The sequence below is a fragment of the Amaranthus tricolor genome, chromosome 11, assembly GCF_026212465.1.
Source record: "Amaranthus tricolor cultivar Red isolate AtriRed21 chromosome 11, ASM2621246v1, whole genome shotgun sequence".
Classification (NCBI taxonomy): Eukaryota; Viridiplantae; Streptophyta; class Magnoliopsida; order Caryophyllales; family Amaranthaceae; genus Amaranthus; species Amaranthus tricolor.
Window position 1 is genome coordinate 17345281 of NC_080057.1, and position 17990 is coordinate 17363270.

Genomic DNA, 17990 nt, shown 5'->3' on the forward strand with positions numbered 1-17990 from the left:
GACGTGACTCTAGGCAACATTCCTACAATCATTCCCCTACACCTTATGCCCTATGTCCATCTCTAGATGAGTATGAGGAGGACAAATCATGGAGGACTTGGGCTTGTAATACAACTTACATCGAAGACGGAGAGTTGGAGAAGGGTATGATGTTTGATAGCAAGGAAGCATTGTTGGAAGCTATCAGAGTGTATCATATTCGTAGAAATGTGTAGTATAGAACGAAGACCTCAAACCAAACTGTCCTTACCTTGAAGTGTAAGCGGGGCTGTTCGTGGAGACTTAGGGCTACGTTTGATTCATATTTATCTTCATGGTGTATTGTTACGTATAAGGGTAAGCATGGTTCTTGTGTTTTGGGTAGTGACATTGTTTCGGCTGGACACATTCACTTGACATCTTCTGTCGTTAACAATTTCATTAGAAATTGTGTTGCTAAAGACCCATCCATTAAGGTGTTTGTCGTATGGTTAAGGTTAAAAATTGTTTTGGTGTGGATGTGAATTATAAGCGAGCGTGGTGTGCTAAGCAACAAGCGTTGTTGTCCATATACGAGACTTGGGAAAGTTCTTACTCACTCCTTCCACGCTTTTTAGAAGCTTTGCAACATTCCAACCCGGGCTTAGTACTTGAGTGGTTTTTTAAGAAGGACAATGACATGGGTGTATATGTGTGACCAAATATTAGAACCTTTAAACGTGTCTTTTGGGCCTTTAAACGTGTCTTTTGGGCCTTTAAACCTTGCATTGAAGGCTTTAATCATAGTAAACCTCTTATCGCCATTGACAGCACATACTTGTATGGTAAGTATCGTCATACCTTATTGACTGTCATTGCCCAAGATGGTGATAAGGAAATCTTTCCATTAGCGTTTGCCTTTGTAGAGAAGGAGTGTATAGGTGCATGGTCTTAGTTCATAGCTTGTATTTGTAAGCATGTCACACAAAGGATGGGTTTATGCGTTATTTCTGATACACAGGCGGGTATTTTAGTCGGAGTGGCAACCACCTAATGCCAATCATAGGTTTTTCTTATGTCATTTGCTTAGCAACTTTAATCGTGCTATGGGTAATGTTCATCTGAAGAAGTAGTTTGGTAGAACTGCTGAGGAAAGACAACAAGTTAAGGTAATGAATGGCTTAAAGGCAATAGCGAATGCAAAACGAGAGGCAATTTTCTGGATTGATGACGTGGGTGATATGTCTAAGTGGTCATTGTGTCATGATGGAGGTCATAGGTATGGCGTTACTAACATGAACTTAGCTGAAGTTTTCAACTATGTGATGAAGGTTGTACGTTTCTTACCTTTGACAACGCTTGTTGAATTCACTTTCTATCGGGTTAATGATTATTTTGTTCAAAGACGTGAACGTGCTAGTGCATGGTTACTTGGAGGACACATGTACACAGCGCATGCCACCAGGATTATCAATAGAAACATCGAGAAGGCAAATTACCATGACATAATCTCCTTTGATTATGGAAGAGGTGTATTCGAAATTAAGACTGGGAGGGGAAATAGGGGATCGTCCAAGGGGGTGAGATTCAACGTGTAGACTTGAATCAAATGAAGTGCACATGTAACAAACTTGAGATATACCACCTACCTTGTTCACATGTACTTGCTGTTTGCATCAAACGACACCTTTCATATGAGAGGTTTGTGGATCCGTGCTATAAATCTCAAAGTTACGCAAGTACATACGAACATTACTTTATGCCAACGATCGATAATAGGTCATGGCCACAATACACGGGCTTTGAACTTAGACATGATCCCGATCAAATTCATGGTAAAGGGAGGCCTAAGTCTAGGAGAATTGCCAACGAAATTGATGAGGGTAGAAAAAAACGAATTAATTGTCGTCGTTATGGGAGCGAAGGTCACAACACTAGAGCCTGTAACTCAAGGTAATATATTAACTAAAGCTGACAACACAAATGTATGATACCTAATTACATAATGGTAATATTAACTAAAGCTACTGCGAACACATCAGTAGAGGAGATGGATCCAGCAACTCTAGGACCCCAAGACCCTAGTGTTTATTTACTTTATCATAGCCTCTAGTTTATATATATGTTTATTTAGTTGTATATTTCAAACATTTGTATGTATTTAGTTGTATATATATGTTTATTTACTTTATCATAGCCTCTAAGCTTTCACTTACGAATGTTCGGAGTTTTGGCGATGAATCATCCCGCTTGAAACATACATTGACTTGTAATTACTTATTCTAATGTCTCTAATGCAAATACAACAAATAACAACTCAAAAATTAGGAAAAAAAAATTATGTAACATAGCTGTTCGCAGTTAGGTCAAACAAAGTCAAAGGGCTGTTCGCAGTTACTAACTGCAAACAACTATTTTGTCTTTTTTGATCTGTTCGCAGTTAGTAACTGCAAACAGCTCCAAACCTCAGGTTTGAGATTTTCATGCTTACTTTTGGAATAAGTTTGAAAGTTGTATTATTTTGTTCATTTGAAACCGTGATAACCCGTTAACCAATTTGAATATATCAGCCCAATTAAGTCTGTGATTTAAAATCGACCATTTTATTTTCAACAATTCTTACTTGAGACCGTCTTCTCTAAAGACGGTTCTCAAAAGCCTAGCCCATTATGTTAATTTAAAAAAAACCTGACGTGCGCGTGTAAGTGTAATGTGAAAAGTTACATAATATATTTGGGGTTATAACAACATTTATTTGGAGTTATAACATAATATATTTGGTGTTATACCAACATATATTTGAGGCTTATAACATAATTTATTTTGGATTATAACATAATATATTTGAAGTTATAACAATATATATATATATATATATATATATATATATATATATATATATATATATATATATATATATATTTGAGGTTATAACATAACATATATGAGGTTATAACAACATATATTTGTGATTATAACATAATATATTTGGGGTTATAATATAATATATTTAGAGTTCTAACAATGTATATTTGAAGTAATAATATAATATATATGGAGTTATAACAACATACATTTGGGGTTATAACATAATATATTTGGTGTTATAAAATGATATACCCTCAAACACAGACCATTATATATAAAACTATTTTATGTTATAACCTCGAATATAATATGTTATGAACAAATATATGTTGTTATAACCTCATATATATTATGTTATAACTTTAAATATATATATATATATATATATATTGTTATAGCTTCAATTACATCATGTTATAACCCCAAATAAATTATGTTATAATCCTCAAATATATGTTAGTATAACACCAAGTACATTATGTTATAACCCCAAATAAATATTGTTATAACTCTAAATATATTATGCGACTTTTCACATTACAATTACACGCACGCGTTAGTTTTTTTTTAAAATTAACATAATAGGCTGGGCTTTTGAGAACCGTCTTTAGAAAAGACGGTCTCTCAAGAGAGAGGCCGTTTTATTTTAGACACAAATTCTTAGACGGTCTATCTTCTAAGAGACTACTTCTCTAACAGACTTCTTATAAGAGGTGCAACTTATTAAAGTTTTATTGAAAAAAGATGGTAACTGATTAGTGTAACTGCACGTTTGTTTGAAATAGTTTTTGATATCTCAAGTGGGCATTTATAAAAAGTCAAGTAGGGGTTAACAGTATGTTAAGTATGCATTTAGTATACCTTAAGTAGGCATTTAGGGTACTCAAGTAGGGGTTTAAATACCTCATGTAGACATATAGTGTACCTCAAATACTTAGGATACCTCAAGTAAACATTTATGATACGTCAAATAGGTTTTTAGGATACCTCAAATAGAGGAGAGATAATCTTGTCGCTAAAAATGTAATTAATTTAAACTTGTGAACAATAATAGTCTATGTATGAGTCAAATTAACCTACATCTTCTAGGCAATTGCATAGTGCTCTACCAATTGAGCTAATACACTTAGGATGCCAATAACTAATTTCTATAAAAAAAATATGATCCACAATTTTCTAATGCAGTAGTAAGATATACGTTGGGGCTAGACCTGTGCAATGGATCAGATATGAGCCAGGCCAAGTTTTACTTTGAATGGGCCGGGGTCGGGCCAGATTTTACAAAATAGAAATGGGCTTTAAATGGGCCGGATTTGATGGCCCACCTAAGCCCGATGAAATATATGAAATCAGAGGTTTTATGTAGTTTTTAGTAGTATCATCAGGTACATAATGTGTACCACAACCAGTATATGCCTATCAAGAATTCTGATAAACTTCTTGAATTAATAGTACAATATTCCTTTAATATTAACACAAAAATATAAAATCAAGGGTATTACGTAGTAATTAGTAGTATGAGGCACATTATGCTTCTTTTAGTATTTTCATATTGAACTGTGGTCTTATATTAATAAAAATAGGAAGGCCTAATCAGGATCCATTAAAAGTACGTTTTTAGCTCGTTCCGTATATAATAAAAGTTGAACTTTCAAAAGTTTAACTCATTTAATGTCCGGTCCGTTAAAAGCCCGTATAATAATTGATCAACTTAGGGGCTTGATGCGCCCCCGGCCCATTGCACACCTATTGTTGGAATGTTAATGTAACAGGCTCACTTTCGTAATCTCAATTATTCAATCAATTATCCTTAATCTCCGATAAAAATTTCTTAATTACCCGATTACCAAAAATTAAATCGCCAAAAACCCTAATACCTTATTATCATTTTCAAATAGCCCAAAAAAAATCTTAATTATGTTTTAGACGTGTTTTTCACAACAATTTGTATAGCGATTATTTTAATAAATTTACAATTTTTATTCTCGTCAAAAATCTATTTTATACTTCTAAGAAATTTTTATGAGACTCTTATATGAACAGTAGGTTTGGAATTCGATCATTAGATTAGTCTATATGACCATCTATGGACTCTTGTGAAGTTTAACGAAAACGACAAATCCAAAAACGATAAAATATGAAATAAATACTAAATGGACTATTTTGTACTTAAAATTTTTTTGAGAGACTCCCATATATAGTAGGATCATATGAGGACCCTTAGACCAATTTTCGTGGACATTTGAGGACATTTATAATTTTATGCTGGTAATTTCTTTTTAGAATATTTTTAGTGGTTGTTACAGATTTTTAATTAATTTACATGTTTAATTGATGGAAATTCCATATTAAATATTACGAAAAGTTTTTCTTTAGTTTTATAAGTTTATATAGTCTTTGTAGAGAACTTGTATAGCCCTTACAACCTTGTCATAAATTGTGGGATTTATTTATTGAAGATCTCTTAATTATTAAATTAACAAAAATGTTGATTTTTCTTTAAGAGGATGTTGACTTGGAGTTTGGCTAGACTAGGGTTGACTTATAACAATGTGAAATTGATAACATGGAGTCTTGTTTGAAATTATGTGTACTTGGATGAATGACTTTGATAGTAAGGAATGTTGAACCACGGACCGACGTTTAATCTACTGCCCTTGTTTCCCGGCACGTAGAAATTCGAGTTAGACAGGAAGTTCGAGAGAATCCCACCCTGTAGAAGCTCAAGCATAAAAATTAGTGTAGTCACGGCTCCCATCACAGTTAGAGTGTGGAATAAGCTAGACCCTTACATTTATCAGATAGTCATTATTATGTGCATTGTGCAAATGTGATTTTGGGTAAAAATAGATCTATTTGATGAACCTGATAGTTACTAGGCGTTGATTCCGATTCAAACGGTTGTCATCCGTATCATGGATGGCAGCATTTTGCAAGAAGGTTTACCTTCAGGTTTCGATCCAGGCCGCAACATTTACTATATATCAAGAAATATGCTGCTTTTTGTACCTTTAATTTCATGATGACTTGATGATGATGTATCACTTTTTATATTGAATAAACAATATTTCTTGTTTGATGTAATATGTTAGTATTGCATTTTAAACAGTTTTAGTTTTTATAATTTGAAACTTTTAACAGGTTGACATTTTGAGACTTCCGCAATATTATTGTATTAAACATTATTATTATTATTATCAAATGTTAATCTTGTATCAAGAATGCCACTACTGTTACATTTAACCTCTATTTGAGATACATTAAACCCCTACTTGAGGTTTCCTAAACAACAACTTAGTATAATCTAAACCCCAACTTAATATAGTGTAAAACCCTACTAAACATGTTAACATATTCTTAATCCCTACTTCCTATACACTTAATCGCTATTGAGTTACCATAGACCCCTACTTAAGGCACTCTAAACCCCTAATTGACACTTTATAAACAATACTTGAGTTACATTAAACCTCTATCTGATATGCTATAAACACCAACTTGTTATACTTTAAATCCCAATTTAGCATGGTGAATCCTACTTGATATGCCGAAAGATCCTCCATGATACGTTGTAAAATCCCAATTTGAGTCACTTTATAAGTTGAGCCTTAGGCGATTGCACCTCAAAACTACGCTAAAAAACGACCCTGATTTGTGAGTCACTTATCATCAATTTTATTTAATTTAACTAATATTATATATGTATTACTCAATGTATTGGCGACTAATCCTGAAATAATGATGCATTAGGCACTAACTAGATTAGAATATTTTATTTGTCAGTTCATACTAATTAGTCGTTGATTTGAAACCGAAAAACGGTTATTTTTATCCAATTAGACATCACCAAGAAGCCGACCAAGAGTATGAGTGGTGAACGTCAATTAGTTAATCTGATCAAACCCTAACGTTTGACATGAAAATTACTACGTGATTGGAGAATGACTCATTCTTAATGCTATTAATGTTTGACAAGTGTATAGAATTAGGGCCACAATTTCATGGTCTAAGCATCTTAACCCTCCAATTGTTTGAATCTACATTCTTTCTGTAAACCCTTCCGTAAAGTAGGATCTTTATACTAACAAATTAGGTTGCTTTTATCTTTACTATTAATCTTGTAAGAGTGGAACTTGTCATGAGTTTCTATCACACATGTTTCGCAACTGGCTGTTGGGTGTTAATTGTTGACTTATACGACTAGTGAAATTATTGTTAATTTTATTAGTTTTTTAGTTAGCTGAATGAGTTTGCTATTTAGTACGTGTTTGGTAAAATTAGGTGTTAGATGTTGGCCAATTATTAGGAAAAAAGCGAGTGACAAGCCAAAATTAAATGAAATTTTTTTTTCATTTTGACTTAAAAATAATAGATATTTATTAACCAATGCAACAAAAGCTAAAATTCAAAAATCAAAAAGTAAAAAGCTAAAAGTTAATCAAAAAGCTAATACAAAAGTCATTTACCAAATACCTCGATATAATAGCAGAGTTTTATTAAAGACTAGTTCAATCCACAAAGTTGTTGTTAATGGACCTAAGATATGAATTTATAAAGTTATTAAAAAAATCAAAGATCTTTCTTCTTTCATATATAAAAATTTGAAACTATCTCTCTGTGACATCTATCTTTCATTAATCATCAGGTTTGATGAACCATAAGTTATACTTTTATATTCTCTTTTATTTCTTTGAAATTATGTTTTTTAATTATTGGTAGAGCAATTGGAGAAAATCCAATCAAAAAATAAAATAGATAGAAATAATATAGATATGAGATAAAGAAAATGAATAAATATTGGATGAGAATATGAGATTATTATAATGAGTCGAACAATTAAAAATATCTTTCTCTAAACTGTTAAGGAACTAACTTAACCAAAAGTTTAAGCTGATGAATGAGGCTTCAGAATATGTTATATATTCTAACACGTCTCCTTACACGAGAGCTCATTGGGCTAGAAGTGTGGATGTGCATAGGCATTGAATATTCCACTTTAAATGGGAGTGGTTGAGATTCGAACCCGTGACCTTTTGTCATGTTGGCTTCTAATACCATGTCAAGATACCAACTCAACCAAAAGTTTAAACTGACGGTTAAGACCTCATGATATGTTATATAATCTAACATCTACCATGTTGCCTTCACCTAGATCAATGCATAACAAAATACCAACTTCACCATTAGAACCAAAGTTGAAAATCTAAATTTAGTTTTTTTAACAATTTTCCTTTTAATGAATTATGAGTCGGACTAGTGGAATCAATTGAGAAGGATGCTTTCACAATATTGGAATAATTAGGGAGTGTATGTACAAGTTAGGGTATGTACAAGAATAATTTGCATGATAAGTTAGGGTATGCTTGATCGGCTAAACGACAATTACTTTGATTATTTCGTTCGGTTATGGTCATTAACTAACGGTGTAAACAAACAAATAGGCAAGAAAATAGGAAATCTGGTGACATGACATCATGGACATTAATAACCTTGAAAGTATTACTACTATAAATACCAAAAGTCTCCTCAACAGTCAGGTACGCAACAATACGCATTGATAACATAAGCTAAGCATACATTCTCTGAATGTTACATTGTCATTCAACTCTTTAGAGCAATTATTATTCTTTATTTATTATGGTATCATGCCATAAATATATCATAGCATATTTTTTGTAATCTTAGAGTCATAGTGCACGTAGGATTGAGCTACCTAGGTACCTCATCAACAATTAATATTAACTTGAGCGTAGGAGTCGGTACCCAAAGGCACTCTATGGGCCCCTATAATGTTTGTTGATTTGTACAGATTACTTACATGTTTTGTTTATTGCTAAATTGGCTAGGATTAATAATAAACCTCACACCAGCATTGTCATCATTACTCTAGTTCATAATTGAGTGTACCTTGATCCTAATTATGCACATCCTCATATAGAAACAACAATGAAATTTGAGAGTATGAATTAAAGAAATTTTAAAAATGTAAAAAAATTTTAAGCAAATTGGGAAAATTTAAGATTTTGTAAATGAAGAATTATGGTGATATTCCTTTTATTATGGAGGGTTGTTGGGATCAGAAATCCCATATACTCGAAATGTCCAAAATACTCTTGGTCAATGGGTAAAGGGTCAAAAGTACGAGTCAATATCTACCCTTAAAGTCAATGCTATAATGGTCAAAGTCACATACTCATCCTAGTCAGACACCACATGGCAGTTTCCATTTTCACCTTAAGTGAAGACACTTCTAAGGGTAATCGCCCACTATCTCAGATAACCGCTGCCCACTATGTCACTTCCATGGTCACAATCTCCATAAGGCAGCACTATATAAATAACCAACCAACAGTTACAACTCCCATATCGAAACTCTTATAAATAGATCATCCTCATACGAAAATTGGGTTACGCAATTCTACTCTCATACTCATACTTACACTTATCACTTACATTTATCTTTCTCGGTCTGACTTAAGCATCGGAGGTCTTTCCAGGACACCAGCCCCCGGTTTAAGCTTCTTTGTGGTTGCAGGTATGCCACTCGCGGTGGTCAGAATATCTCACTTCCTTTAATTCAAAGGTATTCCTCTTTTAAAGTTTCCTTTATAAATTCGACAGTTTCTTAGCAGAAACAAGGGTTAAAAACATATGGGAGTATAATTTTTTTTGAATTTTATACTATTTAGAAAATTTAATTTATTAAGGGCATTGCATTAAGTTCAATCAAGACTTTCAAGTTAAATTTATTTTTTAAAAAAGAAAATAACAGTAATAATAAATAAGATAAAAATTCATTTCTAAAAAATGTAATAAATGTTGTAAATAGAATTTTTTAGGGGATTAATTGTTTACGCTCCTATAATTTCAGTTAAATGCAACATTTGTATTTTGTTTCAAGTCATCTTGTAAGAAATTTCACAATCAAGTAGAATTTTGTTAAATTAATCTCAAATATAATTGTCAAAAATCAACTTTTATAGTTTTTATATAAACCTACTTAAATATATTTATATGATTTATATATTGGAAAATCTCAACCTATTAATTGACTAAGATACCCTTCCTTATTTCTTGTACATGACAATTGGCAAGCAAAGAGATGTGGTACTAACTACTACTTCGTTCCTATTGATTTTGCATTATTTGATCTATTATGTGAGAGTTTTTAAAGTCAAAAATTATATATCAATGAGACATATAGAGTAACAGTGTTGCTTGTGGAGGACAACTTAATTAATTTGTGTTTGGAATATCACACTTTTAAATGAAAATTTTGAATCTTTTGTTAAAATAATAGTCAAATTCGAGGCTTTTCAAACTTACAACCACAAAGTGTTTTTTTGTTTCAAATTGGAACCATGAAAATAAAAGGTCCAATCATTGTAGCCAAGTTGTCGATTTTCAATGGCTTTGATGAGTGATCACATGTTAGACGTAAAATTTACCTTTTGACTAACCCTATGTTACCTTTGACTAGTTTTTTAAAATTCTAAATTAGTTTTTGTAAATAAATTATTTATTTATTTTATATTTATATACTTGTTTATATTAATAGGAGTATTAATTTTATTTTAATATTTCAAATTAATTTTGAAATTACCCTTTTAAAAAATTGTTAAAATGAGTTAATATACTGTTTTAAGTTGATCCATTTGAATCCTCTAATGGAAAATTAATATCCTTTCTTTCATACCTTTAGAGAATTCTTTTTTTTTAAATCAAATAAATGCACAATTATGATTAAATATTATTCCATCTATTTCTTTAAATTTGCTACATAGTAACAATTTCAATGCAATATATATATATATATATATATATATATATATATATATATATATATATATATATATATATATATATATATATATATATATATATATATATATATATATATATAAAAGACTGATAATAGTGATGATTAAAATGATGATGAAACTTTAAAATGTTGAGGACGATTAATAAATCTATGGTCACCAATGGTGATTTTTAAAAACCATTCTATGTTTTTTTTACATCAAATCAAGGAGAAATTTTAGCATTGTTATTCACTTATAGTTTACCATGTGGGACACGGTCTTTTTATTTAATTTCAAATGGTAATGTTGAATCATTACAATATTTAAAAATAAAATAAATTAATCCAAAATTCAAAATTTTTTATTCACTTTAATCAAATACTCATAATAATAAATTTTATTTATAAAAATTATGGAATAAAAAATAGGAGGGAGAAATAAAATGGTGATAGTTGTTTCGATCATGAATGAGGAAAAAAATAATTTTGTTGACCATGAGTTGGTCAAAATAATTATGAAAATCACAAAAACTCGATCATCATAGGAAAAATCAATATCCGACTCCGATTTGAATTATCTAGATTTTTGTATTCGAATAAATTTAATTTTAATATTGGTTATTGAACATTAGTTTTTAAGATTTTTTACTTTTTTTTTTTTAAAAAAAACGTTTCTACAAAAGCTCACTTTTTCTCTTTCATTAATCAATTTTTTTAAAAATTTGAAAAAAAAATCATTTTGAGAATACAATAGAATTTCAAAATACTAAATTAATTTACAATTGATTACTACTTAGTTATAATTGAGAATTATAAATATTAATTATATTAGTATGTTCAACGATCAAAATAGAGGGTTTTACAGAAAATTATATCTAAAAAATTAAAATAATAAAATAATAAAAAATTAGAGAACCAGATATCTGGTTTTGCAATTATCTGGATCTGAATTTAGATTTGGTATCTTATTTAAAAATGGGATATGCGATTCAAATTATCCGGTTTTCAAAAACCGAGTTTTTGAAGCCGAATATCGAATGTTCCAAATCGGATATTTTTGGACACTCCTAATGGATGATATTTTATTAAATTTAAATAAACTTATTAGTATAAATTTAGGAAAAAATAATATTTTGGATTGTAAAACTTTTAACATCGGATTTGATATTGTAAATTGTAATTTTCTATTTTTCTTGTAATTTTCTATTTTTCTTTAAAAAAAAAATTATTCGGACGACAATCAAATTATTCGAACGACGTGACGTTCGGATTTTGCCCCCCCCAAATTGAAATTTCTGGGTCCGCCACTGTCTATAACTGACAAATATAGGTTGCTAACAAGTGATTAATGTTGGTGAAAAACCCACCTTAAATTAATATTATTTATAATTAATATTATTATTAAAAAATTAAATAATTATATCATTTATGGTAATTTTTGTTAAATTTTGGGTGTATCACCAATTCACCGACCCTTGTGACAATTGACAACCTTTTTGAATTTGAAAATTCTCATACCTACACGGCTACACCTAAAAGATACTGTTGTATATACAAAATCTCTAAATACAATTCTTTTGGTCAGTGTACATACCAAACCCCAGCACTCTCAGCCTTCCCTATTCCCTCACATCCCAACAAAAAAAGAAAATACAAAAAGGAGAGAAAAGCTTAGAAAGAGAAAAAGATTGGCAATTTATTTTTATTTTTATTTTTATTTTGAAGGAATAGAAGAGGAGGAGGGCTGGAGGGCTTTTGCTTGTTGTAAGCCTCCTCCATTTTTATTCATCAATTTTGGTTTTGGCCTCTTTTTTTGGTTTTTCATTTGACCTAGATATACACTCATATAAAGGAACAAAGATCAACATAAAGAAGGATTGAGAATTTGAGATGGGTTGTTTTTTTGGGTGTTTTGAGAATCCTAACAACAAAAAGAAATTAGAAAACCCTAATCATAATGCTAAAGAAATTACCCATTTTAATTCTAATCATAAGAACAAAGCTCAGGATCAAACATCTTCTACTGCAGGTATTCATTCATTTATTTATTTTTTTTATTCACCTTTTCTTGATTTAAAGAAAAATATTTCATTTTCAATTTTGTTTTTTTGGGTGTTTCATTGATTTTTTTAAATTTTTTTTACAATTTTTTTTTGAATTACTACCTTGAATGTGCTCTTAATCAACGATCCAATGTGAACCCATATTTTCTTTTCATTTGAATTGATGTAATTTACTTTAATTTACTAAAAAGTTTTGAATTTGGTAAAAAGATTGATACTTTTCAATTGCAGGGCATGTATATATGATGTTTTACGCTGTGTCGATTGATTTCTTAATTTATAGATTCATGTTCTAGAATTGAAATGAATTTTTGAACATTTTGGAGTATTTTTTTAATTTTTCTATAGTGAATTGTCGAAAAGTTTGATCTTTTGTTGTTCACAATGATTTGATGTTGATTCCCTGTACTTCACCATGCATGCTTCACTCATTCATGATGATTTTCATTCAATACGTAGTCTTTCAGTCCTTTTTATAGTCCCATACGTCTCTTATTGCTCATGTCTTTGACCTTTTCTTCTCAATCTATCAATTTTTTTTTTGGATATTTGGGTATGGCTGGAAAAACCCTAAAAGGGTTGTTCCTGGTGACTAAGGGAGATTCTGAGCATGTTCAATATGTTCGATTGATGGGCTTCGAAAAAAATAAGGGTCTCAATATTAAATTACATAGCAAAGTGTTTAAAAATTCAATATTAAATTACTTAGTATATATTAAATATTAAGGGTTTAAAGATATTAAGGTTTTGGAAAAATATAAAATTGCACAGGGCCTTATCAAATTTGTTAATTTTTGCTCCGCCCCTGCATATTGAAAAGGGAAGTCTTCAAACACTCGTCTAACCCATAATTCTCATCTCTGATTCTTATTCTATATTTACTTTGATTTTAATTTGAAAATTCCCATTTTCATGTGGTTTTTATTGGTTGTAGACAAGAAAAAATGATGGTGTAAGCATGTTGTATAGTTTCATTAAGATTCATACCATAGTATCCTAGCATTTAGTTTCATGTGCTTGATAGATGAATCAGCTTTAAAGCAACAATTGGATTCCAAAAGAGATGTAAATGTGAGGAAGGAGGAGACCAAGGAAGTGGTATCATCTTCGGACACTCGAGAATCGGTTGTTAGGGATATTAGTGTGGATGGTGATACGAGTAGCTCCAAAGCGCGGACATTTACATACCAAGAGCTTGTCGAGGCGACAGATAACTTCCGATCAGGCTTCCTAGGCGAGGGTGGATTTGGCAAAGTGTATAAAGGCAGATTGATAGATACTAGTGAGGTCACTATGCTAGTTTTAATCTTTGGATCGAGTTTAGGTGTTAAGTTTTGTTTCTTTGAGTAAAAGTTAACTTTTATATTGCAGGTGGTTGCCATTAAGCAACTTGATCGCAATGGAATACAGGGTATCAGGGAATTTGTTGTTGAAGTATTGACGCTTAGTATGGCTGATCACCCTAATCTTGTGAAGTTGATTGGCTATTGCGCGGAGGGTGTTCAGCGGCTGTTGGTGTACGAGTACATGCCACTTGGATCCTTGGAAACCCATCTACATGGTATATAAACATCTCGATTTGTGCTACTAGAAGTACTTTTCTCTAACGCTTGTTATTTGCGTAAAATAATTTATTTTTTGTTTGTATTTACCATGGCTTGAATTTCGTAGATTTACGACCTAATAAAAAGGCTCTTGATTGGAATACAAGGATGAAAATAGCTGCTGGGGCAGCTAGGGGGTTAGAGTATTTGCATGATGAAATGAAACCGCCTGTGATTTACCGTGATTTGAAATGCTCCAATATCTTGCTTGGCGAGGGCTATCACCCGAAATTGTCGGATTTTGGGTTAGCCAAAGTGGGTCCTGTTGGTGACAAGACCCATGTCTCCACTCGGGTGATGGGTACATATGGTTATTGTGCACCTGATTATGCAATGACTGGTCAGCTGACATTTAAGTCAGATATATACAGTTTTGGGGTTGTTTTGTTGGAGATTATTACAGGAAGAAAAGCAATTGACGAGACAAAAACTGGCCGAGAACAAAACCTGGTTGCCTGGGTAAGATTGCTGTTATGTTTTCTTATTAGCTTATTATTGCTTGGGCTTTCGACGAGATTTATGTGATATTGTTTTTGTTAGAGTTATGGTTTATTTGTGCAGTTATAAGTTTGTCGAAAGGTTTCTCTTTCGCTTGTCGCGGAATCAAGTTGCATTTGATTTTACTAAATCCATTATTTCCATATACCCTAGTTGTCACTTACAATTCTCCTCTTCGATGATATATTTTACATCAATTTACTAGTTACTAGTTTCTAGCTGTGAAGTTTCATATCTTAAAGCTATGTATATACTGTTAGATTAGACCTTCTAAGTATGGCTTGTTTCGCGAGGATAGAAATTTAAAACTGAGGTCTTACGTCTTATGGAGCTTGACTTGCTCTTCATTCTTCTATCAAAATTAGAGGGTTGTGTGTTATTCTTTGAACCCACGTATAATTGGACTTGATTATTTCCATCGCAGGCTCTTGTTCTTGTTATTGTTTTATTACGTGATTTGTAAAAGTTTTTGTTTCGCACACTTGCGTCCCAACCGATGTAACATAATTCGTCAGCTAATTGCTTTTGAATTTGCGATTTGCACAAATTTGCCCAAGAATACCCTAAAACCGATCATGACTCGCTTTTTTCGATTCGTGGTTCGCGAGAAGATTAGCGAATCATGTGACACTAACCGCAACCTATGTGCTGAGGTTTGGCCTCTGGAATATGGTATATTCAACAAAATTTGGACATATCAGTGATATCACCTTTAAACTTTTGGTGCCTTTGGTGGTTGGGTTGGGATCCACTTTTCTGTCACATAGCTGCTGTACTGATATAGTACTCTCAGTTAGGATCTTGAAGGGCCTACCTGATTTAATGCTTCCCTAAATGAATGATTCTTGAAAAATCATTGCTGTATAAGTTTACATTTAGGTTTGAACTTATCTTAAATTTTCATGTACTTGATGATTATGACATAGAAACGTGGCGCTTATGAAGGAAATCCATGCGAGGAGGGGAGACAAAGATAGAAGTGGGTATTATTGTCAATGGAACTACGAGATAAAGAAAGGGAAAATACTCACCCGAAAAAGGAATTTAAAACTTATTTTGATTATATTCAAGTAATTGATAGATTAAGTATGAAATCATTGGAACCCTAGAAAATCGAAAATTCTTTTTTTGTTCTTTAATATTATTCGTCCTGTTGGAGTAATTTGTTGATTGCATAATCACATCAGACTTTACATTCATCCCCTTGTGTTGCATTTAATAACTGAAATCGGTCTTGGCATTCTGTAAACGTTTTGTGGGACTTTACTTGGAGTGCTCGGAGTTGGCTTCCGTGAACAAAATCTTCGAGTTAATTTGCACATTCTATGAATTTTGCAGGCAAGACCACTGTTCAAAGATCGAAAAAAATTCTCGCAAATGGCAGACCCAGCACTCGAAGGTCAATATCCCACACGAGGATTATATCAAGCTCTTGCAATTGCAGCAATGTGTGTGCAAGAGCAGCCTAACATGAGGCCTCTCATAGCGGACGTGGTTACAGCTCTGAATTACCTCGCGTCTCAAAAGTATGATCCGCATACATATGCTTCCCATCACCGAAAAACTTCATCTACCTCAAGCGTTGCAAAGGATTTCCGTAACAGTAAGAAACCTGAAACCGAAGATAACCAAAGTAGTGAAAACGATGAAGAAGACTAAAACATGGAAAAGCAAATATATCGGGTATAGTTCTTACATATGAAAATAATTTTTTTCGATATCGTTATTGTGAATGAGCGTACTTTGTTATCGAATTTTGTTATGAGCAGATAACAAGTGCTCATGTTCGACCATATTTTACCGAACAGGAAATGAGTCTTTGCCTCTCCGTTCTCTTCTGCTATGTACATGTGAGCTGTGGATTTTTGTATGTAAGATGCGTATACTGTTGTATATTATCATTATCAATAATAATACTGAATGTAGTATCTCATCTTGTTTCTCTTATTCACCCACTAAGTTCGGGATTCTTTTAATCTTATGATCCGAGTATTAAAGGTTGTAATAATTTATGTTATGTTTTCAATAAATGAGAGGGATAACTTTACTCTATCCATTTATATAGATATGTATATTCTTGTTTGGTACATGGTATTAGAGGGCGCTAATGGTAATAAAATTAAGTAATAAAAAATTTGGTTGTTTGGATGCCTTCAATGGTAATGATGATAATAAATAAGGTAATGAAATTACCAAAAAAAAGGCCATTTTTATTACCATCAAATAGCCTGATATTAGGCTGTAATGGTAATGAAGTATTACTGTGGTAATAAAATAAGGTAATGTTGTTTTGAGCTGAAGAAAAAAAATAATGAAGAATAAAAAGGTAATGTATGTAATTATCCAAAAAATATTATTATTAAAAAAAATCATTAGATAGAATAATTTAGATACAGTAATGCTTTTAGATACAAATATATAATAATAAAACTAAGAGTCGTTACTATTTTTTATTACTATCAACCAAATGCAATCAATAGAATATTATCTTTCATTACCATTCTTTAGTCATGCATACCAAATAAAAGAATCTTTATTACCAATTCTCATATCCATTCCTTCATTACTATTGTCATTACAACATTTCATTTCCATTACTTCATTACCATCAACCAAACAGGTCGTTAGTACTGCCCTAGGGTGGAGCCTTGATTTACATTTAATATGTTGGACATTGATGTGACATTGTAACAGTTAAAGTGTACTCTTGTTTGGGTCTAAGCGCTTGGATGGGTCATGGGCGTATAAAAAGTGTGCTCAAGCTGTAGTTGGTGTGGGGTTTGTGTTCTCTTAGAAGAGCTTCAAAGTTGGGTTAGATTCATGTTTGAGTCTTCCTAACTACAAAATGACATTACTTGTTATCAGCCTTATATTTCTTAATTTCTTCCTCTTTTATCCTCAATTTATCAATATTTTTATTTTAGAAGCTAGAATATTGTGAAGGTTCAAGAAATAGGTGAAAACTACAAAAATATGTCAACACAAACTTCATACTCTTTAATATGTTATTTTGACACTTACCCATGTCACACACCTTTCCTATCTTATCTCAACTCATCTATATTCGCTCCAACTAGAACGAATGCGGTGCAAAACCTGTGAAATTGTACTTACATGCTATTCTACAGTCTAAAACACTCTAAAAGTATTTTTTTCAGAGACATCTAAATTTTACACCATTAATGAAATCAAATATTA

General features: G+C 31.7%; 1 protein-coding gene across 1 annotated transcript; it reads left to right on the forward strand.

Moving 5' to 3' along the window:
- The first annotated feature begins 12191 nt into the window (after nt 1-12191).
- On the forward strand, nt 12192-16725 carry LOC130826418 (probable serine/threonine-protein kinase PBL7). Its single transcript, XM_057692002.1, has 5 exons — nt 12192-12656; nt 13715-13977; nt 14062-14251; nt 14362-14753; nt 16131-16725. The coding sequence occupies exons 1-5, from the start codon at nt 12518-12520 to the stop codon at nt 16449-16451; spliced, it is 1305 nt and encodes a 434-aa protein (XP_057547985.1). The 5' UTR covers nt 12192-12517; the 3' UTR covers nt 16452-16725.
- Nucleotides 16726-17990: the final 1265 nt, after the last annotated feature.

Bases quoted from the DNA above. Each gene is read 5' to 3' on its own strand.
- LOC130826418 (XM_057692002.1), top strand. From the start codon at position 12,518: ATGGGTTGTTTTTTTGGGTGTTTTGAGAATCCTAACAACAAAAAGAAA. The intron at 12,657-13,714 runs GTATTCATTCAT...TGTGCTTGATAG, and splicing joins TCAAACATCTTCTACTGCAG to ATGAATCAGCTTTAAAGCAA. The intron at 14,754-16,130 runs GTAAGATTGCTG...TGAATTTTGCAG, and splicing joins AACAAAACCTGGTTGCCTGG to GCAAGACCACTGTTCAAAGA.